At 43.6% G+C, this 26,937-nt stretch overlaps 1 protein-coding gene and 1 long non-coding RNA gene across 9 annotated transcripts in view; one reads left to right on the top strand and one right to left on the bottom strand.

Moving 5' to 3' along the window:
* The window catches only part of Ntrk3 (neurotrophic receptor tyrosine kinase 3), a 375,962-nt gene that overhangs the window by 88,974 nt on the left and 260,051 nt on the right, over positions 1-26,937 (top strand). For all 8 annotated transcript variants that reach the window (XM_031387032.1, XM_031387031.1, XM_031387030.1 and 5 more), the window contains one exon: positions 14,226-14,294. In XM_031387032.1, the coding sequence (XP_031242892.1) occupies positions 14,226-14,294 (69 nt within the window). The remainder of the gene's footprint in view (positions 1-14,225; positions 14,295-26,937) is intronic.
* On the bottom strand, positions 17,614-19,106 carry LOC116102421. The gene is made up of 2 exons (XR_004123171.1): positions 18,994-19,106; positions 17,614-17,947 (listed from the first exon to the last, which is right to left on the bottom strand). It is a non-coding gene; the product is annotated as an uncharacterized LOC116102421 (long non-coding RNA).

The raw sequence follows: 26,937 nt of genomic DNA, 5'->3' as shown, positions 1-26,937 counted from the left end.
CCCCCCCCCCCCCCCATATCTCCAAAACCTGATGCTTGCCACAGAGCTAAAGCAGGTATCTGTGCTTATGGCTAAGAACAGTGTGGTGCTATCCTCGAGGTGGTGACAGGTGAGCGGGAAAACAAGAATCCTAGTAGCTCCCTGCCTCCTCCCGCTGCTGCTAGCAGGAAGCAAGACCACCAACTTGGAGGTCAGGGAGCTGGGGTGTTCTGTCCCCCGCTTTACAGCTGCTTACCTGGGATCAGTTATGTCCATCCTTCCTGTCTGTCTCCACTCCTTGGATGTCTGTCCTAGGACACCTTGGACCTTCCTTGTGTCCCCTCTCATGCTTTCTAGTTTACAACCCCTGCTTTTATTCTCTAGGTTCACAGTGTGTGGAGTTCACAAAAGCATCTTTCCTGGGGGAGTTCCTCCCCCCCTCACCCTCCCCCGCCCCCGGCCCCCAGGCTTTCATAAAGGTTCCCAGATGGAAAACCCAGAGCCTGAATTTTGGGGGAAAAAGCCTCTGTGAAAATTCCCTACCCCACCTCGTGTGTGTGTGTGTGTGTGTGTGTGTGTGTGTGTGTGTGTGTGTATGTGTGTGTGTATGTGTGTATGTGTGTGTGTGTGTATGTGTGTGTGTATATGTGTGTGTATGTGTGTGTATGTATGTGTGTATGTGTGTGTATATATGTGTGTATGTGTGTGTATATGTATGTGTATGTTTGTGTACATGTGTGTGTGTATGTGTGTGCGTATGTGTGTGTATGTGTGTGTATGTGTGTATATGTGTGTGTATGCGTGTGTGTATGTGTGTGTGTATGTGTGTGTATGTGTGTGTACATGTGTGTGTATGTGTATGTGTATATGTGTGTGTATGTGTGTGTACATGTGTGTGTATGTGTGTGTACGTGTGTGTATGTGTGTGTATGTGTGTGTGTATATGTGTGTATATATGTGTGTACGTGTGTGTATGTGTGTGTGTATATGTGTGTATATATATGTGTATATGTGTGTGTACATGTGTGTGTACATGTGTGTGTGTGTCCTCTGTCTGCTTGTTTGTACTCGTGCACGTGCAAGCGTGGAGTAGACAGATGCTTTTCATTTTGTTAGTTTTCAATGGAATGCCAGCCCTTCCTCCTACTGCCTAGTGGCACCACCCACCAGGAGGGTATCCTCCTCACCCGACTTTCAGATGAGGTATACCACATCTCCTTTCCAGTTATTAATGATGGCACTTGCTCCCAGGAGCCTGTGCACAAAGTTGTTGGATCCTAGCAGGTGTCTCTTTACATCCAGACAGATATCCTAGTATGTGTATTCTCCAGCTGTTCGGAGTCTGACCCAGCAGCTTTTGAGGGTATGGATTTGATTGGAGTCCCAGTCAAATCAACCTGGAAAAAAAAATCACTGGATCAATGGTTCTCTTAAGGGTGGTTCTAAAACAGGGCCATCAACAACATTCCAGGAACCTCTTAGAAATGCAAATTTCCTCCCATCCTAGCTAATCACAAACTCCCCCAGGTGGCAAGAGCCTTAAAAAAAAAAAAAAACCAAAAAAACCCCAAAAAAACCCTAGCCTCTGGGTGCTTCTGTTAGTAGGTTTGAGGAAGCTTCTAGGGACTTCTCTAAATCCACACTCCTTAAGCCCCTGTTCTCTCCAAGCTCTCATCTTAGAGGACTTGCATGCAGCGATGATTAAATCAGAGTCTAGGAAAAGCTCCAAGCAGCTTTGCGCTCACATTTTAAGTGTTTCTAAGACAGTCATAGATTGTCCTTTAAACTAAAAGGTGGATGATAGAAAGAAGACTAGTGATTGGTCTCCCTAAAAGGAATAGTTTCTCTATCTAAAGGCAGCTTCGTCCAGCCAGGTAGTCCCTCCCCCCCAACCCCCGTCTTTCCACCCACACCCCCGCCCCCATCCCAATACAGTCCTTCTCAGGGCTCAGGTTTCCAGGCGGGACAGTTTTCTCTTGTGCAGCTCCTGGGCCGCGGTGGACACGACCTTGGCTCCTTTCCTCCCCACTGCGTCCCCTCCCCTCCTTTAGCTGTGTAAGGGGTTCTAGATTCTTCCTTCAGAGGCTCTGTAGACCATATCTTTGTTTTGTTCTAGTCACGACAGCTTTTGAGAAAAAAAAAGAAAAAGAAAGAAAAAATGCACGTCATCGATCACGTGGAGCCCCTTTAGGGCTGTGGCCTTGATTGCCCAGCTTGCGCACCACGTGGGTGGCCTGGCCCAGAGCCTGAATCCAGTGCATGCCCTGCAGCGCCTCCCTGGGTTTCCAGAGAGCCCAGGAGCTCCGGGTCAATTAGCTTTTGGTTAATTGGAAAAGAAACGCGGAAAGAACAGAGTCCCCCTGAAAAGCCTCTGGAACACTCAGGGTCTGGTGTGTGGTAGACAGTGTGAGGAAACAAAAGTTGTATGGAATGTCCTTTTACTGGTTTGCACAAGCGGAGGAGGTTAGGTGAGGGGCATCCGGGCTCCGCCCACAGGCTGAGGAGGGGACTAGGGTAGAAATGAAGAGGCAAGCGATTTGCTGCCTCATTAAAGTGCTTTCCAGATTATTTTATGAACCTATGTGTTTTATTACATTAAGTGATGCGTGAATGCAGAGGATCATGGCCCAGGCTGTGGTATTTGTTTATTGGGTTTGGGCCTGATGAGTAGAGATGGCTGTTCTAATTAAGGAGTAGGATGTGCCATGAAGGAGAAGATATTGGATAGTCCTTGTGACAGTTGCTTTCCATGTCTCATTGATCATACCCCCGTCACTTTCAGAACTCATGTGGGGAGCCTACTATTACCCGCCCCTCCCCCCATTTAGAGGAGAACAAACTGAGGTACTGAGAGATTGCATAGATTATACTAGCATCCTGGGAAGGGGATTGCAGAGCAAGGACTGGCATACAAAACTCCTGACTCACTGCATCAGAAAGGAACCCAGCCAAGGAGGGAGGATTAAGTATCTTGATGTGGGGATCAGGAGGTGGAGCACTTCCTGGCCCTCACCTCAGTTACCCTTGCTGGATTATTTTGGGATGTTTTCCTAGCCACTAAGGCCTTCGTTTTCCTCTCTTGTGTCTAGGATCCAACACCAGCATGTCCAGACACAGGGAAAGGAGGTCCACTTAGTTGGTCTTCTGAGTGTGCCCTTCCACCCTGAGAGTGAAAGGCTATGTTGATATAGGAAAGCATTCTTACCCCCAAGGGAATAGTGAAGGGCTCTCAGAACCTTGATCCTGGCATTCTCGCCAGGCTGTAGTCAAGAGAGGCAACTTAGAACTGAAAGCTGTGAGAGGAACAGGATCCCAGCCAAGTCAGGGTTGTCCTTTAGTCTCCTGCTGGGAAAGACTCTCTTGTGGATGTCTTAGGCAGGAAAGGGTCAAGAAGAAGAGCACCTTCATCTTCCTCAGAAGAGTTGATTCATCTATTTTTGGTGGGGCCAGACTGAGATCGTGGGTGAGGGCAAGTGTGCAAGTCTGTGTGAATGCAAGTCTGCAGGTGAGTGTAAATTCGTGTGTGTTTATGGTATGCAGTTATGTGTATGTAGTATTTGAATGTGTGCAGTGTGTTTATGTGCTGTGCTCTTGTGTGTGCGGGCATGATGCATGTGAGCATGCAGTCCCCACTTCCCAGTGGGAGGAAGCAGAGGCCACACTTGCTGCAGCTGGGATCCTTTCTGTTCCTTGGTCTTCTCTCTGCTGTGTCCTCTTTGTTCTTACACCATGGCTGCTGAGAAGGAAGAACTTCCCTCCCTCCAGAGCCGTTGGAAATTCATCTCCTCAAAGGACTATTGGAAGACTTCAGTTGAATTTGCCGTGTGTCTGTTGAACTTGGGTTCTGGTACTATAAAGGGTATAACAGGAAGAGAAATGGTTCTTTGCTTCCAATGAAAACAGTATGATGGGCGTGGCAATAGGATATTTAAAGCTGACAGTCTGAGATGTGGGCAGTGGAAAATGCCCATCCAAAACTTAGTCGGGGGAAAGAAGATGTTGAGAAGACGTCAGAATGGCAAACACAAGCTGTCTTGTTGGAAGATCACTGATGCTGGCCTTGTAGGATGAGGGAGGACATGAAGTGTACAGGAAGCACAGGGTGCAGTGGTGTGCTGGAGATGGGTCAGGATGCTGTCAGAAGCAGTTAGGGCATGGAGATACCATTCTGTTCATGGTGAGTTTTCAGGGCTATGTATAACATAGAAATAAAGACTGAAGGGAGATGTGCCATAAGAAGCAACAGGAGGTTGAGGTCCTCTCAGAAAAGCTTGGTTTATAAGGTAAACTTTATACTTAACCAAGTGGGCCAAGAATTCTGGAAGAGTCTACCATTTTGTTCCCAGCTGGTCTCCTATATATGCAGCCAGGGTCTTACTCAGGATATGCAAGTCCTGGTCCCGAGCTTCTAGCTTTTGGGGATGCTAGAAACTGCTCAGTGAGGTGGCGTTGGACAATGGACTTTCTTTTCTATTGAACATGCTCTTGACAGCTGGATTTGTGGACAGTGTTGTCCTCACTTGACTTTGTGAGCTAGTAATGACACTTTCCCAGATGTTGACAGCTTCTCTCCACCAAGGCCTCTCCAGTCAACAATTGGGTTTCACAGATGGTGGAGAGCTCTGCCTTGGACATCTGTGGCTACTAAGCACTTGAAGAGTGGCCAGTCCTAATTGAGATGTGCTTTGAATGTCAAATGCACATTTCAAAGACTTACTACAAAACAATAACAACACAAGAATGGTAAAATATCTCAGTGGTGGTTTTGATATTAATTACAGGTTGAATTGATGATATTTTCAATATATTGATACTTCTTTTCACCATTTAAAAATCACATTAATAGAAAATTTCAGCTGGCATATGAGTCTTGTGTTCAACTTCTGTTGAAGAGTGCCAGTCTAGATTAATGTGATAATGTATACCTTTAATCTCAAAACTTACGAGCCTAACACAGGAAGACTGAGAGTACAAGGCCATCCTGGTGTATATAGCAGGACACTGTCCACAAACCAACCAACCAACCAACCAACCAACCAACCAACCAACCAACTGACCAACCAACCAATCAACCAACCAACCAACCAACCTACCAACCAACCAACTGACCAATCAACCAACCAACCAACCAACCTACCAACCAACCAACCAACCAACCAACCAACCAACCAACTGACCAACCAACCAATCAACCAACCAAGAACTAGAGAGATAGGTCTGTTGGTAAAGTACTTGCCTTGTAAGTACAAGGACCTGATTTCTACCCTAGAACCCAATAATACCATACAGGTAATGTACTGTTATAATCCCAGTGCTGGGGAAGCCAAGGGAGGAGGATCCCTGGGTATTTCTGGAAAGGCAGCCTACCCTATTTGTCTAGTTACAGGCCAGAATGATCATGTCTGAAATAAAAGGTAATCAGCTTGTGAGGAAGACTTGAGGTTATCTCCACAAGCATGCACACGCATGTGCAAGCACACCTACACACACACTCATGAAAGTAAAGCAGGTAGGAAGGTAATGAAAGGAAAAGATAGAAAATGCCAGCCCAGGGTAGAAGTTGTTAGGCTTTTCCTATGAAGGACCAAGTAGCATTTTTGACTTATAGAATTTTGTTACATCCATTCGATTTCACTGTGCTAGTGCAAATATAACCTGAATCAGTTATCTGTTCCTGCTATAACAAGTTAGAATAGTTGTTGATATAAGGCAATGTAAATACAGTATCTTATACTTCCATGATGTAAAATCTGCAGTGGGTCTCTGTAGTCTAGAGTTAATGTGTCAGCAGGGCCAGACTACTTCCTGGAATCTTTGGGAGAATCTCTTTCTTAATGCTTGTAGTTTCTAATGGCCTTACACATTCATAGCCCCTCCTCCATGTTCGAAGCCAACATCTTGTCCTTCTGCGACTTGCTTCCTAGGCTGCATTTCTCTCTGACCATCTCTCCTCTTTTGGCTTCCACTTAAATGCATATTTTTATTAATTTTTTTGGTAGTTTCATACATTGTATCTTGATCATAGTGACTACTTTCCCCAAATCCTCCCAGATACAACTCTCTTTCCATACCCACCCAACTTGGTGCCCACTATTTCTTTTATAAACTCACTCAGTTCAGTTAGTGCAAGGTATACGTGCTTGGATGTGTGGCCACCCACTGAATTGTGTTCCCCTGCACCCATAAACAAACTAGTGCTTCCCTCTTAGCAGTCATTCCTAGGGCTTGGACTTAGTGACTGCTTCAGATGTCAGTTCTGGAATTTTGTGTGGCTTGAGCCTGCACAAGTCTTGTGTATGCTTTGAAGGGCTACTGTGGTTACATTTAGACAACCATGTAACATAGGGTAATTTCCCGGTGTCCATGGTTCACACCCTTCACCACCTCCATAAAGTCTCCTTTGTTTGGAAATGAACAGGGTGCGTGTGTGACAGATTCTGAACGTGGGTATCTTTGGAAGGCTATTATCCTTCTTAGAATATGGCCATAGGCAACACAAAGACAGCAGGAACGGCTGCTTTCCAGTAAAACTGCAAAAAATTAGACTGCCAGCCTGCTGGCTAGGGCTTTCTGATTCTCAGTCTAGAACTGTGTTCACTAAGTATATGATGAGGGTCTCTCTCTCTCTCTCTCTCTCTCTCTCTCTCTCTCTCTCTGGTGGATGTGCTATAGAGAAGAGTCTGTGGTCCAATAAGTTTGAGAGACTCAGTAAACTAGGTACTTCTCTGAGTTACAGCCCTGAGAAGTTCTGTCATAAATAAGTCTCTTCAATTTTCTGCAGTAGAATGATTTGTCAAATATTATGATAACTCATCCTCCACCATACTGGTGAGAATACTAGAGACTTAGATTCTCAGGAACCTACCCTTGGAATCCCTGACCGAGCCAAGCAGAGGGCAATTGAGAGAAAGCTGCCTCCAGTCTCCTGATGTAAGGTCAAGACTCCAGGCACGTCACTTGAGATTTGATTAGAGAAAGCATTTTGGCTTCATTAAAGTTCATTAAATGAGCCATCTAGTGTAATTTAGCTGAATAAAAATGGCTCAGATGGCTTTAACCCCCACCCCCTTTTACAACAATTTAATTGAGGCAAAAGCAAATATATCAGTGATGTAGAAAAATATTTCTTGGCCTTCGAGAAGAAGCTTGGGTAACAGTATCCATTTTCTTGTTATGGGCTCTGGATTTTAAGGAGATGGGTTGTGGGGTTTCCTCAGTGTTATCATTAGGTCCTGGTGATGAGACCCCTCCCCCTAATGCACCCTGTCACTCTCAGTGCATAGAAATCACAGAGTCAAGACCACAAGGTGTTAACTCCTGGTTCTTGAGCAAGTAGTCAGTAGAATGTCAGCCCCATCTTTTTCCCATAATTTTTTTCTGCTCACGAAGCTCCATCTATGGTTTGATGCAGCGCCAGGAGATTCTCCTTATTAGATATTTTCTTCTTGTGTTTTCAATATTTCCCAAGGAATTCCAGTGTGGTGTATCAGGGGGCGTGGATGTTGTGGTCTGAATGTTGGTGCTCCACAGATTCATTTGTTGAGTTCCTCATCTCTAAGGTGATGGTTAGCAGGGACACCTTCAGGATGAGATTAGGTCCTATAAAGGTGGAGCCTTCAGTAGTGGATATCAACCAAACATGGCATATTAAGTTGCAGTAAGACTAGGCACCTCCCCTCATATTAAGGCTGAAGGAGGCAAGCCAGTAGGAGGAAAGGGGTCCCAAAGCCAGGCAAAAGAGTTCGAGACAGCCCCTGCTCCCACTGGTAGGAGTTCCACAAGAAGACCAAGCTATACAACTATAACATATATGCACTCTTTTATATGGATGTGTGTGTGGGGGGGGGGGACAGGAAAAAGAGGGCAGACAGAGAGCTGAGGAGGTGTTAGATCTTAAGGAAAGGAGAGATGCATCTTTCGAAAACTGCCTCTGTGCAAGAAATAACTAAGCTTTGCCTTGTGATGTTTCCAAGTGGCAAGCTGCAGACTAGGAGCTGTGGGATTGGGAGGGGGTTTCTGGATAGCAGAGCTGAGTGCACAGAAAACTTGTAGTGCATGGAGGGGATGTCGTTCAGTAGCTGCAGAACGAATCCTCCAGGAAAATCTAGCAGTAGTGGAATTTGTCTTGGGAATGAGAGTTGAAAATCCCTTTTGGTCCTCTGTTTTTCTACCTCACTAATCTCTTGCAAGAGGAGGCTGGGTTATACCTAGGGGCTTAACTAATGGACCAATAGAAGATTGGATATTAGCAATTGGAACTTGTCTGGGAGGTTGGTTCTTGTGTGATCATGCCTATACAACGTGAGGGATGACAGAAAACCATGACTTGGAGTCCTTCCCAGGCTGTAGTGGGTCAGTCAAATTGGTCGTCAGGCCCTTGGGTCAAATGAAAGGGCTGAAGATGTGTGTATTAATTTTCTAGGCCTACTATGACCTCATACCACAGCTTAAGCAGCTTCAGCATTTATTTCTTTAGAGATCTGGAGGCTCAGGGTTCGTGTTTAAGGGTATTGCCAGGTTTGATTTCTTTCAAGGCCTCTCTTTTTAGTTTGTTGGTGGCTATGTTCTCCCCATGTCTCACCATGCTCTTTCTTCTGAGCATTTCAGTGCCCGTAAAGACATGAGTCAAGTTGAATTAGGACCAACCCTAATGACCACCTATATTCTAAGTCACTGCTCTACAGGCCTTAGCTCTAATAGTGTTAGCACTCGTATGGTTCCAACATGGAAATATGTAGGGAAGGCACCAATTTATCCAATGACCATAGAAGTCCAAACCTATGTTAGAGTGGCTGAGGTCATGCAGAGGTGGGGCGAGCATCCTGGAGTTGGAATTGGAGCCAGCTGACAGAGGAGTCTGTGATGTTGATGTGAGTGGGTATGGCTGACTGGTTGTCCAGGTTAGTGGTGCATGGGTGGAGCAGAATGGTTTAAGGAACATGAAGAAGTTCTGTCCTTTCCTCAGCCATTCCTGACACAGCTGAATAGTAAGACATACTGCCATGGAGTCTGCTTCTTCTAGAAGAGTCCCTGATTCTAAAAATTTGTTCCAATCTTAGTCCAGGAAGTCCATCTTCAGGATCTCCATTGATGGGTCCTATTGTTCCCCTTTCAAGTCTCAGTGTCCAAGTTAAGGGCCATGGGATTGCTCCTTTGGTTGGTTTCTCCTGACAGTAGGGTCCATCTTGCTAACCCTTTATAGTCTAACAGGACTCCTAGGCTAGAGGATGATTATCAGTCATAGGGCTCCATTCCTGCTAAATAAAGATGGGATTTCCCTTTAGGATGCTGTTTCACCAGAGGACCTGTCTGTCAGACAGAGTGGCAGATTGCCTCAGAGGATCCCAGTTTTCTGCATGGTTAGTGTAAGGAAGGCCATCTCAGCCCTGTCTCTCCACAGGATCCAGAGTGTGGCCATATGTGTTCTGTCTTTGTTTCCAAAGCTCCCATCATCCCTATTTATTGCCTCTGGACCACAGAGTCTGGCTGGGAGGAAGCCAGGTATGCAGAACAAAATTAATGGCTTTGTTTGGGCGTCTCAGATGAAAGAGAGAGGGACACACACACACACACACACACACACACACACACACACGCACACGCACACACACACAGATGGGGGCAGACAGAAACACACAAAGAGACAGAGACATAGAGAGAGACAGAGACAGTGAGAGGAGAAAGAGGATATCATGGAGTTTGGATTTGGAAAAGTGTTTGATGCCTCATCTCATAAAATCTCACTCACCAAATTAATTCGATGATCAGGTGGCTCAGATGCTGACCATTGACCCAAGCAAAAGTCAGAGGCAGATGACAATGGATCTGCTAGGGAGGAGGCACCAGGAGGCGGCTGCCATGGGGCTCGGAGGCAGGGTGACTCTTAATTAAACTCTTGTCTGATGAACAGCATAACCAGAGCATCAATAACTGCTGACAGATGGATCCAGGTGAGGTGTCAGCAAGAAGAAAAAACTGGGACAGTGAGTTTTGTCCATCTGGATGCTAATGCCCAGCAGCACTCCAGATCTCCCATTTTCCTATCTATCCCATTTCATGAGAATGCATAAATGCCCAGGAGGGCAGGATGGCCAGAGGATGGCACACCCTGCTTGTGTTTGTCTCTGGACCTGGGTATTTCTATTGTGCATCTGGGTACAGCTGCACAGGTTAGACACTGAACTTTTTCTGGGACTTATGTGACAGTGTCTTTGTGTGTGGAAACATGTGTGAGGGTGTATGTGTGTGTGTGGACAGTGTATCAGTAAAGCAGTAGCTACTCTATAATGTGCTTGGAGAATTTGAAGAACCTTTCTCCTCCAGACCAGGCTGGACCGGTGAAGGAGGAGTGGGCTGGAGATGAAGCCACACCCCCATGGAAGAACAAAAGCTCACTCCTTACTAGGTGTCCCAGGCCCACAGCTGTCTTTCTCATGTAATAAGGAGGGGGATAATGCTATTTCTTATTCTTTATTTGCCCAGAGTGCCTATGATTTTCTTTCTTTCAGAATCCAATTTTCTCTTGACATTTCTGCCTGTTGTAGCAAAGCGTGACCTTTGTAAGAGGACATGGCTGGCAGCCTGCTTTCTGCCTGGGGCTCCCCGGAACTCCTGGCAGGCTCTCTGCCTGTTCCTTTGGAACTGGTGTACCTGGGCCAGTCCTGCCTCTAGGGTGGCTTGTTTCTACCAGAAACCTCTTTGGCCAGTGGCCTGCTCTATTGGGAGCCTGTGCCTTTAGGCTCAGTGAGCATAGGGTCCCTGCAGGCTGCCAGTCCATAGCTTCTGCAGCATAGGTTGTGTTCGGTGGAGTTCTGGAGAAAACTAGGGATGTAAAGGTGCTGGCTGGGAATTTCTGCCAGAATTCTCTTGTGAATTTGGAAGTTTGGGGGTTGTTAAATTTTGTGTGTGTGTGTGTGTGTGTGTGTGTGTGTGTGTGTGTGTGTGTGTGTGTGTGCATGCACATGTGTACACATATAGGAGAAGGTTAGAGGTCAGCTTTGGGGGTCATCTCTTAGGAGCCCTATGCATTAGCTGTATGGTTCGGAGATGCTAACTGGATGGCAGGCTCCAGGCATCTACCTATTTCTACCTCCACTGTGCTTGGGTTACAAACTTGTCCTGCTGTACCTAGCTTTGGATGTGTATTCTGGGAATCCATCTCGGGTCCTCATGCTTGCATGACAAATATTTTAGGGACTGAACTATTTCCTCAGTCCCACTGTTCAGGTTTTACTCCCAAGGACGCTATACTTATTGTGCATAGACAATAAGCAGGAGAAACAGAGACAGTAAAAAGGCTTCTCCCTGGGTGATCCAAGCACTCAGATTTATTACATCACACAGGCTAATGGCAATCACGTCCTAGAGACTTCTACTGAAACCTGTGGCCTTTGATCCCAGCTTCTGTGCTCCAAGGCTACTGTTATGTTTGGGCAATGACTCTCTGGGAATTTTCTGGACCCATTGCTGCATTTCTCTGAGCAGGAGTGTTTGCTTTGGGGAGCTTTCCCTGGGGTTACCTTCAACGATCTTGATACAGTTCTTGTATAATTCGTATTCTCTTCATAAGTAGTAGAAGTTTGTAGGAGTAAGCCACAGGGGCTTTGTGAAGTGGAATACGATGTTTTTCAAGTTCTGAGATGTGTGGGACTTCTTGGGATTATTGGGTCTTCCTGGAGAGCTCTGTGGGCTTAGAGTCAGGGAGGAGAACAGAGCAGCAGACTTTGGATCTATGTACAAGGGATCTCTTTTGTTTCTATAGCAGTCCCCTGAACCCTCAGCATTGGGTTACATTACCAACAGCATCCCAAACTGTCTTAGAAAAGATAATAGGTTTGGGACTGTGTAAGATCCAGCCATCTTATCACACATAGGCTGGAGCTAATGAAAAGGGGAGGTGCCCTGTCCCTTAACTGTTCTTATGTTTGAATATCTGTTTTTCTTTCACACTCAGTACATTCTCAGGTCTATGGGTCTCAGTACAAACCCATTTCTCCGATAGACTATTTGGTTTCACTCTTTAGGTATCTAACAGACATCTCAAGCTTAGTGTTCACAAGGGGCAGGAACTCTTTTGTCAATACCTTACCTTTTACTGATAGATGTTACTTGTAAAATATGATGGGTTTATTTTGACATTTTTATACATGCATGCAACATGAGTTGATTATATCTATCTGCCATTGTCTTCTCTTACGTTTCTTTCCTCTGTCCGTTATCTGATCCAAGAGGATGATTTTGGCCTCACTGTCCAAATGTGACTGGTTAGGTTAGTTGGTTTCCTCATCTTACTAAATGCCTCACCAGTCACCAGAGGATTCATGACTTTCTTTGTTGTGTGACAAAAGACTTGACATGAAAACTTAGGGAAGAATATTTTGGCTCCTGGTTTCAAAGAGTCCATGGTTTCTTTGTCTCATGTCCTTAAGTATTAGAATGTGGAAGGCTGTACAACTCTTGATAGACAAGAGGCAGACAGTACTGCAAGAAGGGGCCAGAGGTAATAAAGTTCCAAGACTCATCCCTAGTTTTCTACCTCCTCTATATAGGTCCCACCTTCTAAAATGTTTATGACTTCTCAAAATAGTGCTGCTAGCTGTAGAAGAAACATTCAAAATATGTGTCTTTGGAGACTATTTTGTGTTCAAATCATAACATCCACTACTCTTTCATAACATTCATCATAAAATTCACCATCCTCTTTCCCCAGGGCAAGCTGCATGTTCTGATAGCTTTATCTCCAGAGCTTACCTTGAATCTCTTCTCTTCTCTTCTCTTCTCTTCTCTTCTCTTCTCTTCTCTTCTCTTCTCTTCTCTTCTCTTCTCTTTCCCCTCCCATTTCCCTTTCTCTTCCCCCCTTTTCCCTTTTCTTGCTTAGAAAGTAGTTGAGGTCCCCTAATTAGCCTGTCAACTTCATGTTTTAGTCTCCCATAAAAAAAAAAAGAGGTATTTAGTTAACAACACAGTACCCCTAAGGGCTACTAAACATTTCCTATTGCTCTTTAGAGTAATACCTGTCTCTTGCCAAGGTCTGTAGATGTGGCATGAATCCCTGGCTTTCTTATCCACAGTGAGTTTCTGTAATATCTCACTGGCTTTCAGCTCATTCTCATTATTTCTGTTGCCAGGTCCCATGTTACCTTCTCAGAAGCTCTTCTCCAAGAACCCAAACAAAGTTGTCCCCCTCCCAATTCCTCATGTCACTTTGTTTATACTCTTCCTTCTGCTTACTCATTTGTAATTTGAATGTAAGGTTCTGTCTTTTTTGTCAGTGGTCTACCCCTCAGGCCTCAGCATAGCCTATATTTGACTCTTCTATAGCAAGTGGAAGTTATCTAAGCATAAGTGCACATGAAAGCGTGTGTGTGTGTGTGTGTGTGTGTGTGTGTGTGTGTGTGTGTGTGTGTGTGTGCATGACCATGCACCCTCGAGGGTGTGTGTAAATAGGAGTCTGGTTTGTTTTGTTATCTATGTGTTTAATAGATACAAATACACACGTTTGTGTGGGGATGGATATTCATCTAGATGGAATCAACACTGCATCTGTTCCCATCAGCAAAGGAGTACATTGTTCCTGGGTCACCACTTCATTTCTTGAGGTGTCTAACTACTGCCTTTAAGGGCTGTTGCTACATCAAACATTGTTTGTTGAGCCTGGCAGAGTAATAACTGTGGACGTGTTTCTTCTTTTATTCAGAAGACTAATGGCTGCTCCCTTCTCCTGTACATCCTAATGAGAACAATTAAATAGCCATTAGGAGAAGAGATGTGTGAACAAAAGGCTGATGTCTTGATCTCTCCAATGGGCATGTGTTCTGGGGGAGGGGTAGGTAAGAAGATTTTAAAAGAAACCTGAAGATTTCCTGCCTGTGTGGATGTAAAAGACATTGTGAGCTTGGCTATCCACAGAATTACTGTCTAGAGAAGATTACGTCAAACAGGCTCCCTGAGCATTTATGAAAGGGTAGTATGGTGGCCTAACCAAGAGAACCATGTTGTTTCTAGGATCACCACTACCCTTATAAAGGCTTTAGCATCCTCTTCACGGCTGCCCTGAGGTCTCAACTATTAGCAATGTATATCATAGTGTATAATGATGGCTATATCATTAGATACATCAGGTAAACATTAGAGTAAAGAAATAGAAGCAGAGCAGAGCCTGCCTCCAGATGCCAAGTTCTCCATTGAGGGCATTCCTAATGCTGGATCTGTCCTTTAACTGCCTCTTTTATTTGTCAATTTTGCAGAAACTTGTCAAGTAACCGGCTCACCACACTCTCCTGGCAGCTCTTCCAGACGCTGAGTCTTCGGGAATTGTAAGTTCGGAATTGAAGACTTTGTCCAGGTGGCGGAGTGCTGGTAATGGATGGGTGGGAAGTATCAAGAGTGTCAAGACCTGGAGCTACCTGGTGGCTGGGTTGTTTGGGTTGGATGGTATTGAGCAAACCATGTTCAGGGACAGTGACCCACCCCATCTCTGGACTTGACTTCTGATGCTTTTGCTAGGCATACTCTGTTTTGAAAAGACAGAAACTCATCTTTCATCAGCATTTAGTTTTGTGATCTGCAGGTAATTAGCAGTAGCATTTTTAATATTTATAATAATAAGGATCTCAATTAATTTCTAATAAACAACATTTGCTGTGCATGACTTTGTAGCTTTACCAGGTGTGCTTTTGTGTACACGAGCTTAGATTTGCCGCAAGAGTCATAGAAGGGAGGTATCTTTTTCGGCATTCTGTGAACTCTTGAGCCCTAGAACCTTACTCGACAATTGACTGCCGTTGCATTGATAAGGACTTGCATAACTGATACTTGAATATGGCTTTCTATCTTCAGACTATATGGCCTTTACAGTGCTCATGATTTCCTGTCAACTTATTTGCCTTGATGTCTAGGCGTTGTGAGCATGGGAGAGGGTATTTATTTATTTTATCTGTGTGTGGACTGCTTAGCTTTGCTGCATTCCAAGGCTGATCAATGTACTCCTACCCCAGCCAGCCATTTTGTGCAAACAGATGTTGGCTGGATGAGTGAAAATTCGTGACCACTGCTGGGGAAAATAACTCCTGTTGCTGTGTGAGTCATCAGGGTCATCTCTGTGCATGAAGGACAGTGTATTATGTTGAGGGAATAAATCAAGGAATAAATTGAAATGGAATTGAGGCATGGATGGAGTTAGGGAGTCCGAGTTTTAGAGACACTGCTCATGTGTTCCTTTTTACTTGGTGACTCAGATCCAAATTCCCTGACTGTGAGCACAGTGTTTACCAAGAAGCAATGACCTTGGACCTCTGCCTTGGCTACAGGCCTTTCACCTTCTTCTCTTTCTACCTGTTCAGTTATAATCTTGGCTTTCTCAGACCAGCTGATAGAAATGAGACCATTTACACCCTAGTAACCCCATTACCCCTGACAACTTTGCATATTATTCTTGTCCCCATGGCTCAATACTTTCCAAAGCCATCTCAGGGACAGATAGAGAGAGGTTATCACTTTGAAAATGCTGCTAACTGGGATTTGTGGTCATCTCAGTACTTAGAAAGTAAAAACAGAAGGACCAACAATTTTAGTCTAGTCTGAGCTACATAAGTTACAGGCTAGTCAGTTTGGGTTGCACAATGAGATCTAGTCTTAAAAAAAAAGACAATATTAGTGTATATTGCTTTCCTTTCTTAGAATTTTATGTGACACACACACACACACACACACACACACACACACACACACACTATCCAGCCAGGGTACTACTCTGGTCTTCTGGTATGAGCACCTGTAGGCCCAGTGATCAGAGTTCTTCATCCCATTTGGTTGAGATATAGGTATACCAATAATACCTCCTACAATAGCTCAAGGAAAGTAAACAAAATTTTGCTTATAAAACATTCTCCCAAACATACTATGTCACTGATCTCTAATGTCAGCACTGTTGTCCTTGGTGTATTCTATTCATTCCCTCCTTGAGCTAAATGTAACTTGATGGAGGAACTTAGGGATTGGTATGTCCATGACAATTATTACCATCACTGATTTCCAAACTACTCTTGCCAGGCACTGTGACAAGGAACCTATTAAGTTATGTATACTTTGTAATAGAATGTCATCCTTACTACAATTCTGTAAGGTAGGAATTCTCACTCACACTCCACATTGGAGGACACTGAGTGGCTTAGTGAGGGAAGACTCTTGTTTCAGGTCACCCATTAGACAAATGGTAGTGGGCAGACTGAAAGCCTGAGCCCATGCTGAACTGTGCTCCACTGCTTTCCAGCCTGTTTTATTTATACTCTTCAGCAAGTGTGTGGCCATGACTCTCAGCTAGGTTTCCCTCTTTATCAGTTACATATTTTATTGTCGTGGAATGGAAAAGTTATAACTTTCCTTTTTCAGACCAGTGGGTAAAAAGAGACTGATGGGACACAAGAGAGAATGGGTTTGTTTTAGGTTACAACAAAGAGAATATTGCCTATCCTGGTAAACAAGGCATGACAGCAGGAGCATGGGGCAGCTTCTGCAGTCAGGGATCAGAAAGAGACAAATGCTGATGCCATCCTTAATGTATCCTTTTTATTCAGCCTGAGACCCTAACCCATGTAATGGTGCTGAACACATTTAGGGCATGTCTTATCCCCTTCATTAACCCAATCTACAAGCTCCTTCACAGATATACCCAGAGGTATGTCTCTTAGGTGATTCTGAATCCAGCCATATTACAAATGATGAAGCAGGTAATAGGTACTTTTCTATTTCTGAAATAAAATACCATGAGCAGTGCGACTTATAAAATGAAGGGTTTATTTGGGGCTTATAGTTTCACTGGGATTGGAGTCTATCACCAAAGTGGCATGGAGCATGAAGGCAAACAGGCAGGCATGGCACTAGAGTTATAGCTGAGAGCTTATATCTTAACCCACAGGCAGGAAGCCACGAGAAAACCTTCGGGGTGGTAGTAGGCTTTTGCAACCTTAATCTCACCCTGAGGCACGCCTCTCCCTACAAAGCTACGTCTCCCAACTCTTCCCAAACAGTCTCCAACTGGGGACCAAGTTTTTAAATGCTTGAGACTTTTAGGGGCCACCTCATTCAAAAGATCACAAAGCATAATGACCTCAAACTGATTGGGGGCAGAAGGCCTGCCTTTCTTGCATCTAGTTCTTCTAGGATCCCTGTCCCTTCACACAGGGGAGGACAGAGACAGCACTCCTCAAGAAGATGTCAGGGTCTTCTAAAGGCTGAATTATTGAGAAAATGTTCAGGTTCTTTCTAAGAAATCGTTGGATGTGAAATCAATTGTGTGCTGCCCTGGTGACCTGCTTCATGGGGATTTAGAAACAGTTGTTCTGTGGATATATATTTAAAGAAAATGTCACATTTCTCCCAGAGGATCATGGGATTCTGCATTCATCTTTGCCCGGGATCAATATAGCGGTGAGCTAGCTGTAACTTATGGAGGAATGAAGACATTTCTGGCAGTGTGAGTCAGTGTATGAGTGCCACCATGTTCAAACAGTATTTTATTTCTGTCGTAGTGTTAAATCAGAAAAAAATTGTAGTGGTGGATAAAGAAGCCCCCCCCCAACCCCCCCCCCCCAGGAACCATCACCCTGGTAGGGATCTATTTTTTTTGAGGAAGAATTGAATGCTAAGAGTGGAAAATTTATCTTTGGGCTGAAGGGGACTGTACATTGGCTCTTAGCTGTAGCTATGATTAAAATCCAAACAATTACATTTCCTGGCAAATGGAAGAGGGGGTAGGCTTTTCTTGTCTGACTTCTTGATTAGTCCACATGGCGCCATCTGCCATGAGCCATCTAGACCGCCAAGGTCTGCTTGATGGAGCCTGTGGGATGGAGTTTGGGGATGTGTCCGGTGTTTTCAGAAAGAGTGTTGGCCTTGTAGGAGGGGGAGTCAGTGTGCTGGGATAGCCAGGAGAGTCATGAGCCAGCTGTGTGCGACTTCCAGTGAGCATCTGTAGAAACAGACAGGGTATATGGGTCATTTAACTATTTCTTAGCATGTTTCCTTCTGCCATGAAGGCTCTGTTGAGGGTCTTTGCCATGCCCCAACGGACTTCTCTCCCACAACACAATTCTTGATGTAACAGTTTGATGGTGTAGTTGACAGAGTTGAAGCTCTTCATTAGAAGGGTTGAGTATGCATTTCCATTAGAAAAGGAGAAGAAAGGCACCAAATAATGAACAAATACAAGATCCTGGCTCATCCTTGAAGCTACCACATATAGGAGTTATTTTAACCTGTTTTGTAAATGAGGGATTCAAGGCTTAGCCAAGTCAAGTAATTCAACCAGGATCACATGGCTGGTGAACTGGCAATCTAATATTATGAATTTCAGTATGGTTACCACCTGAAGCCACTGTTTCCAAAACATTCTCTCTCACCCCCTCACATAGTGCCCCACTCTGAATGTTCAGCTTGTCCTCTCAGGAGCCATGATGGCTGGCACCCCTGATTGGCAAACTCCAAATCATCAAATCATTTCAGACTTCTTGCTGTGTGCCAAGGCCCTTCTTGTACTCTTATTTTTGTGAGATTGGAGGGAGGACCTTTGGCAAGCATCTGATTGAGTCTTCCTCCAGCTCAGGAAATGCCCTTTTTACAGAGCAAGCTGAGTTTATCCTCTGAATTTTGCTTTGGAGATCTGATGGAATCTGGCTTGGCACTGTACTATGCTCAGGAGTTTCTGGCTACTATTTTTTTCCCCCAAAACTGGAACTGTCTGTCCTTAAATCAGAGCAAGATTTTGCAAGATTGTTTTAGAGATAAAGGATGGATGAGGAAGAAAAGATGTTTGGGTTCTGAATCCCATGGTACAATTTAGGCAATGGCAAGAGGCGCCAGAAGTTCATCAGCCCGCAACATAGAAACCCTCCAGAAATACTCTGAGGACCATTAATGCATCTTGAGCAGGCTTCTCTTAATACCCCACAGACATGGAACAGACGTGATTAAAATAGATTGGAATATTTCATTTTCTTAAAGCAAAGTGATAATTACCTCTGTTGTAATTTGTAGGTTTAATTGACTTGGTAAAACACTCACTCAGTGTTGAAGAAGGTTGGGCTGACCCTGGCATTGTCCTCCTCCTAGTCTTGACTGTGATTGCTCTGAAAGCCCTCAGTCAAGACATATCCATCCAAGGAATTCCATCACTAACTCTATTGCCATTGTGATAGTTTTGGGTTCTTTGTGACTCCCTTTTAACTCACAAAGTATGTAGACACATGTCAGTGCTAAAGAGAAAGTATGTGGAATGCACTTATCCCCACTTACAGATTTTAAAGTTGAGGCTTGGAGGATTTCTGATACCTGCCTTTCTAAGACATCTGCAAACCTGGTGACTTCAAACTGATGGAAACATTTTCATTCATCATTCTAAGGCCATAAGTCTTAGAGCCTCACTACCTTCAAAGGCTCTGAGACTTAAACCCTCTCTGACAATGCCAGATACTGGTTGCTCCTGGTGCTTTTGGGTTTGTGGCACCATCCCTGGCACTACTTTCCTCATGCCTGATATCCATTCTCCCTCTAGACCCTGTCTAAAGATACCAGTTCTTGCATGTTGGTTTAGGAACCACCATAAATCAAAACTATCTCAATACTTTATTTTTACCTTGATCCTGTCCACAATGAAGAGCCTACTCATGGGTCCTGGGGTTAGGATGTGGACAAATATCTCTGGATGACACAGTTCAACACATTACTCAGGATAAACGAGTTAGCGCAACTTGCATCTTTTATTTATGCACTTTTAACACAGTCGATTATCTTGAGAAGGCCTAGGCTGCACCCTTTGTCTGGTGGGCAGCGACCTTGCCCCATTCCTGTGGGTCTCCTCCCTCTTTTGTACAATCTGGGCCCAGAATTGTACCTGGCAGTGCTGATGGTCTGAAGGGGAGAAGGAAACTATCCTCATGATGACTGGAGGGCAATCAATGTTTTCTGAACAGAGTCATGGCCTTGGCTGATCCTGCAAAGTGTTCTTTTGTGCCTGTGCCTGAACAAGGCTGAGTTAATCTGTGGGAACTCCCCAGGGCCCTGTGATTAGGCCTTGGGCCATCTTGAGGCCAGGGCTGGGCACCAGTAAACTGTGCCCTGAAGCAGTTGCTGCTGTATTATTCATGGGTCTCTTGCATTATTGATGGAGCACAGAACAGGGCTCTAAGCTGAGCAAGTCTGCCCCAGCAGCTATGGCTGAGACTCCGCTGCTGAGCTCGGACTACGTGAGAGAAGGGAGCCACACTGTCCAGCTTAGAACTAGGACTTTTGTGTCTCTCTGTTTTGTCAACCTCATCTTGTCTGGATATAGAGGTGATTGTGCATCGGATCCATGGGATGTGCAGGATACCACAGTTTGGAACTTAAGCTGCATTTTGCTAGGATGTCTTCCTAAGAGAAGTAGCCACCCCACAATACCCCCACACCCACTGTTCCCAAGCAGTTCCTAGCAGACTCTGGTGAGCAGCAAGACACCAGATCTTCAGGTACACCCCTTCTCCTGGACTAGACTGCATAAGCAAAGCCTGAGAGAGAAAGGATGGAAGGAAATGAGCTGTTACTGAGCCAGTGTTTGGCACATCCCAGACAGGTCAGCTTACTCTTTTGCCAGCCTCAGGACACTTTGGCATAGTCTGCCTTTTGGGCCACTGAGATGCTGGGTTGTGTCCTCACATGGAATCCAGCAAGAGGCTGGACTGTATTATGTTCTATGTAGCTTGAGGCAACACTGCTTAATTTCCTCACTTGTCTAGTCTTTTCAATTCAGGTAAATAATTTGTGTTATACATCTATTTAATAATGAAAGGCTGTATCTTGTCAGGCAAGCAGCTAGGGAAATCCAGGCTCACTTGGTTCAATTTGCACATCTTGGAGCTACTGGACTCTCAATGCCATTCAATGGAGTTAACAGGCCTCTTCCCAGGTCTCAGCATGGGGAACCCAAATCAGTCTTTTCCAAAGGCTGCCCTCTTTTACATTGATTGAACACTGATCTTGATTTTCTGCTTTCCTAAGGATGCCCTTAGGATCAGATGTCCCTGCCTTCCCTACACTGTTTCATTGGAGAAGGTTAAATGAAATACATGTGTAGGACACTACAACAAGAGTAATAGAAATACTACTCTTTGTATGTGTGTGTGTGTGTGTGTGTGTGTGTGTGTGTGTGTGTACTCTAGTGCCTTAAATGGTGGACAGCGGACAGCGGAAACCTGGGGCAGAGTTCCCACTATCCTTTCAGGTGAAGGAAGGAAGATGAGGTGATGTTTAGTTTTATAATGGCCCCTGAGGCACCATTTGTCATTTCCACTCTTACCTTCTTCTGAGGGGACAGTGGAACCTTTCAGAAACTGCATGGCAATGACCAATAGAGTTTGTGGTAATCCATTGTGGTGCTGTGCATTTTCCTCAGTTTCAATTTATTTATTTATATATTTTAAAATATTTTTAAATTAAAATATAATCACATCAATTTCTTTTTTTCCATTTCATTCTTCCAACTCTTCTCATGATTCCACCTCACTCCTAAACTGATGGTGTTTTTTTTTTTATTATTACTGCTACATATGCTTATATATGTACAAATATATAGATATAACTTGCTGAGTGCATTTTTGTTGTGTGTATATGATTTCAGGTCCAATCAGTCTATATTGTGTAAACAACTGTGAAGGATGGAGCTCATCCCTAAAAGAGGCTAATTCTCCCTCTCTCAACAGTCATTGCCTACAGTTCTTTTTCTTTGGATTGGACCTGTTGATATTTTCCCCCTTTTGCTTAAGCATATATATTGGTATTGTCGTTGTTCAGGTCTTTTTAAGGGAGCCATTTATGGGATACACAACCTCAGAACAGACTTATTGGTTCTTTGGTTTTTAAAATTGTTCTACCCCCTCTTCCTCATTGGGTCTTAGGTCATGTTGTAGAGTTGGTCTCTCCACAATCGACTGTTTTTGTTTTCCATTGTGTCTAGTTGTGGTGTTCTGTGATGGTCTCCATTTGCTCTAAAGAGAAGCTTCTTTGGTGAGGAGTGAGAGCTACATTTACCTGTGGATGTAAGGATAAGGTTTAGACTATAGTTAGGAATTAGGCTGGTCATAGAAGAGTAGTAGTTTCTCTTCTAAGGTTTGTAACTTGACTGGTCCCAGGGAGTTTGTCCTACACATGACAGTTCTATCTGTACAAATTTGTGTCCTACACATGACAGTTGTATCTGTACAGGGATATTTTAGGGATATCTTGTCATCCTGATCATTGTGATTGATAGGCATTGCAGTTATGTAGTATTATCAATTGATTTCCTCCTCTGGTAACTTGCATAGTACTTTTTGGTATTATGGAAGACAGATTGCAGGCAGGAAGCTCTTAGTCCAGATCAGTGGTTCTCAACCTTCCTAATGCTTCAGTCCTTTAATATAGTCCCTCATGTGGTAACCCCTAGCCATAAAGTTATTTTGTTGCTACTTCATAACTGTAGTTTTGTTACTGTTATGAATTATAATGTAAATATATGATATACAAGATATATGGTATGTGACCCTCAAAGGGGTCATGAACTCCCAAAGCGGTCTTGGCCTACAGGTTGAGAACTGCTGGATTAGCTGTAGCTCTAGTCTTCAAAGTCCTGTGCCCTAAGTGTGTGGTGTCTACTTCAGTAGGGGCTGACCTTCGACCTCTGAGAGGCAACCAAAGGTAACAGCAATAGTGTATATTGTTTAGGGACCCACAACTCAAATGGAGTTTCTCAGGCCTGGGACTGGGGTTTTTGTTAGGTCACCTGTAGCCCTTGTGGGAGCCTTGTCAACACAAGTGACACAACTTTGTTTCAAACATAAATATTATTTTAGGTAACTATGAAATATTCCCTGAGGTTCATCCCTCCCTCTCTTTTCCCTTTTGAATTGACCTCACTATCTCCTTCCCATCACAGCCTCTTCTCCATTTCCACCACCCCCTTTCAGATCACTTGTATTCTCTTATTCTCCTTAAGTTCTCCCCTTCCACCCTACATGGTCCTTTTATACTTCCTGATTTCTTTACTTCCTGCATGTTGTATACCCACTCCTGAAGATTCAGAGCTAGGAAGCTTTTGTCTTTCTTGGTCTAGGTCACTCATTAAATATGATCTTTTAAAGATTCATCAATTTACTTGCAAATTTCAAAGTTTCACTTTTTTTACAGCCAGCTAGTATTCTGTTGTGTTTATGCACCACATTTACATTATCCATTCATTTTTTTGAAAGACAGACTGTTTTCATTCCTTACCCATTGTTAACAGAGCATCTTTGAACATGGCTAAGCAAGTATCTGTGAACATGCATGTTGAGTCCTTTGGGCAAATGCCAATGATGGTATAGCTTGGTCACACCATAATTCATTATGCTTTTTGATGATTCACTATACTGATGTCCAGAATGCTGTTATTTGTTTCATTCCTACCAACAGTGAATGAGGGCTCCATTTCCTACATCCCCACTAGCAACAGTGGATGAGGCCCCCTTTCCCTACATCCCCACTAGCATTTGTTGTCAATTGTTTTGTTGATCTTAGCCATTCTGACTTTCTGAATGTGGGAGACAAAAATCACATGGTCATATCAGTAGATACAGAAACAGACTTTAACAAAATCTAGCATGCTTTCATGACAAAAATCCTTGAAAGAGTAGAACATACCTCAACAAAATAAAGGCTGTGTATGATAAATCCACAGTTAGCATTATCCTAAATTAAGAAGAACTTGAAACAATCCCATTTGCATCAAGAACAAGATGGCTGCTCACTACTCCCACTCCCTTCCAATATAATGCTCAAAGCACTGGCTGGAGTAATAGCACAAGAAGGAGAAATTAAAGGGATACAAATAGGAGAAGATGTCAAACTATCCCAATTTGCAGATGATATTATATTTGATATTATGTAAAAAAGTTCCCTAAAATTCCACCAGGAAACTTTTAGAAGCAACAAAAACAATTACAGCAAAGTGGCAATATACAAAATCAACTTATAAAAACCAGTAGCCTTTCCATACACCAATAGCAAACACACTGAAAAAGAGATCATAGACACATTTGAATTTATAGTATCCTTAGATAGTAAAATACCTTGACTGTAACTCAACCAAGGTGATGAAAGCACTCTTCAATGAAAACTTCTGATGTGTGAAGAGATGAGAGGGATGCTAGGAAATAGTGTAACAGCCTATGTTCATGGTCCAGTAAAATCATTATTGTGAAAAGTACTACCTTACAAAAAGCAATTTACAGTTTCTATGCAATTCCAAGTCAAATACCCACAGCATTTCTCATAGGAAGAAAAACGTCCTAAAATTTATATAGAATCAGAATAGACCCTGGAAAACCTAAGCAATTCTGAAGCCAAAAAAAAAAAAAAAAAAAAAAAAAAAAAAAAAAAAGATACTGAGGAATGGTTATTGCAAATTACAAGGTATATTATAGAGCTATAGCAATACAAACAATGTGGTACTAGAATTAAAACAGACATGTAGACCAATAGAACAAAACAAATTACCCAAATATGAACACTCTTGTCTATCTGATATTTGACAAAGAGGCAAAAAACAAATATTGAAGAAAAGGCACCATCTTTAACAAATGGTGCTGGGAAAACTTCCCTTCCACATGCAGAAGAATGAATTTATACTCATATCTATCACCCTGTAGAAATATCATCTCCAAGTGGATCACAATCTCATTTTGAAACCCACAATGTTAATTCTGCTAGAAAAAAAAATTGTAGGTAGCACCCTACAAGATATTGGTGTAGGAAGGGTCTTTTTGAGTAGCATCCCATTAGCCCAGGAATTAAGGCCAACAACTGCCAATAGGATCTCATACAACCAAAAAATTTTTATACAGGCAAGGAATGAATTAATGAAGTGAAGAAGAGTCCCAGAAGAGATTGGGAGATTATGTTTGCCAGTTTCAATGTAAACAGGAGTTATGAGAATAAAAGTTCAGAAATACAGGGCCAGGCCCTACCAACCAGTCTAGCTGATGCCTGTATGTGAGTTAGAGAAGATGGCCCTCAGCAGTGATGTGGCTCCATTCCACAGCACCGAGTTTGATATTCAGCATTGCATTGGCTGGATTCTTTGAGAAATGCACGAACGGCCCAACTGTACATGGCGACCCTGTGTTTATAAAACAGTGTAACTGTGGCCCAAGCTTTAGTTCTTAGCTCCAGTGGTTTCCTTACTGCTCTGTAGACAGATGTCTCACTGTGCTGGTAAACTCCTCCACCACTTCTCCTTCCCTCTCAGGCTCTCCTTGACTTGAGCACTGTGCCCTGGCTTAACTTCGCTTTCCTTGAAGACTTCCTTCTACCTCTTCCCTTAGTCTTCCTGGAAAGAGCTCTGGAAGTCCGGGGAAGAGTGTGGGTGGCCCACTGGTCTCTACAGCATTTACCCCAGGAAGGCAGTGGGAAGTCTAGTGGCAGAGGATTGTGTGAGAAGTTTGAGCATGGAACATGCATCTTAACTCCTCGTATTAATTATTTTTCTCCCTGGGGTGATCAAATAATTTAAAGAAGCAACTGAACGAGGAGTTTATATGTGCTCATGGTGGTTTGAAGGTACGTTCCATCATGGTGGTGAGTTTATAATGGTTGGAGCAGAAGACAGCTGGTCACATTGGATCCACAGTTGGAAGCCGAGAAAAGTGATGGATCCTCAGCTTGCTTTCTCTTTATAACTCAGTTTCATCCATATTCAGGGCTAGTCTTCCCTTTACACCCAGAGGCGTGTCTCCATGGTGTTTGTAAGTGTAGTCATCAAGCTAATGGTGATGACTAACCATTCCATCCTTCAGACTTTAGATAGACTTCCTTGTTTGTGCAGGGACAATAGTAGCTACTTGTTGGGATGGCTGGGTGAAGCAGATCCCTAGGAAAGGTTGGGCCCCTCCACATTCCTTTTGTCTGAAAGAGCCTGAAGGACAAGAAGTCATGGATGCTCTCAGGCTAAGAGGATGATGAGCTTTGTGGCTGTTTGTACATCCCACCTGTGATGTTCTAGTCATCAGGAACATGGTTCCTCTCTCTAAACCCCACTCCTTTCCTGCAAGCTGACAAATGCTGATGCTTGCCTAACTATTTTAGAACTTGCCGGTTGTCAAAAATACCCAGTGCTTAAAAAATATCCAGTGACCCAAGTGCCTTTCCTCCAGATGCCAACAGATCGATCCCCTCAATAGACCAGAGAGAATCATGTTCCCCTAATGGCCCTGGCATTCAGATTCAGCTTGTGCTCCTTACGGGTTTGGGGGGATTGATTAACGCTGTTCATCACTCTCCTAATACCCCAGTAGAGGAGGGATGTGACTTATTCTAAATTACAAGGAGAATCTGCGGAGAACAAGGGCTTTGAACTTGACTCTTTCCCTACCAGCCATTCCTCTTCACTGGGGTGAATGCTCCCAGAGGACAGGCGGACTGCCCCATTCATCTCTATTAATAGTATTCAACCACAGCCCGATACTGAACAGGTGCTCATTAAGTAGTCATTGAATTCATGAAGGAATAAAGCTGGTCCCACGTGGGCTTGGAATATATCTTGGAAATAGCTAACTACCTATTCCCCCTGTGAACATGTGTTTGGGAATCAGTCTTAGGTACTGTGGATGCAGTGAGATACAAAACACGTTACCTCTCTAGCCTCAATAGAGCCTATTTTTTTTTAAAATCTGGGAAGACAAAGAAACAAACCAATATGAATATTTAAGGTGTTATGAAATAGTAATAAATTCTAGACAGGAGAATGCAGCTATTGAGGGGTTGAATATTATCAGGACAGGATTGTAGTGGCTTTGGTATAGATGGTGGCCAGAGAATGCTCTACAGTTTCTTAGTGAATTCAGGGGAACCCATCTTACAGATAGGTTGGGAGAGAGTTTGGCATGCAAGCAAGACAGCAAGGGCAAAAAATTCCAA

This window comes from Mastomys coucha, unplaced genomic scaffold (assembly GCF_008632895.1).
Source record: "Mastomys coucha isolate ucsf_1 unplaced genomic scaffold, UCSF_Mcou_1 pScaffold21, whole genome shotgun sequence".
In the NCBI taxonomy this organism is placed as follows: domain Eukaryota; kingdom Metazoa; phylum Chordata; class Mammalia; order Rodentia; family Muridae; genus Mastomys; species Mastomys coucha.
The sequence above is the reverse complement of the archived record's forward strand: the minus strand, read 5'-3'. Positions and strand labels throughout refer to the sequence as shown.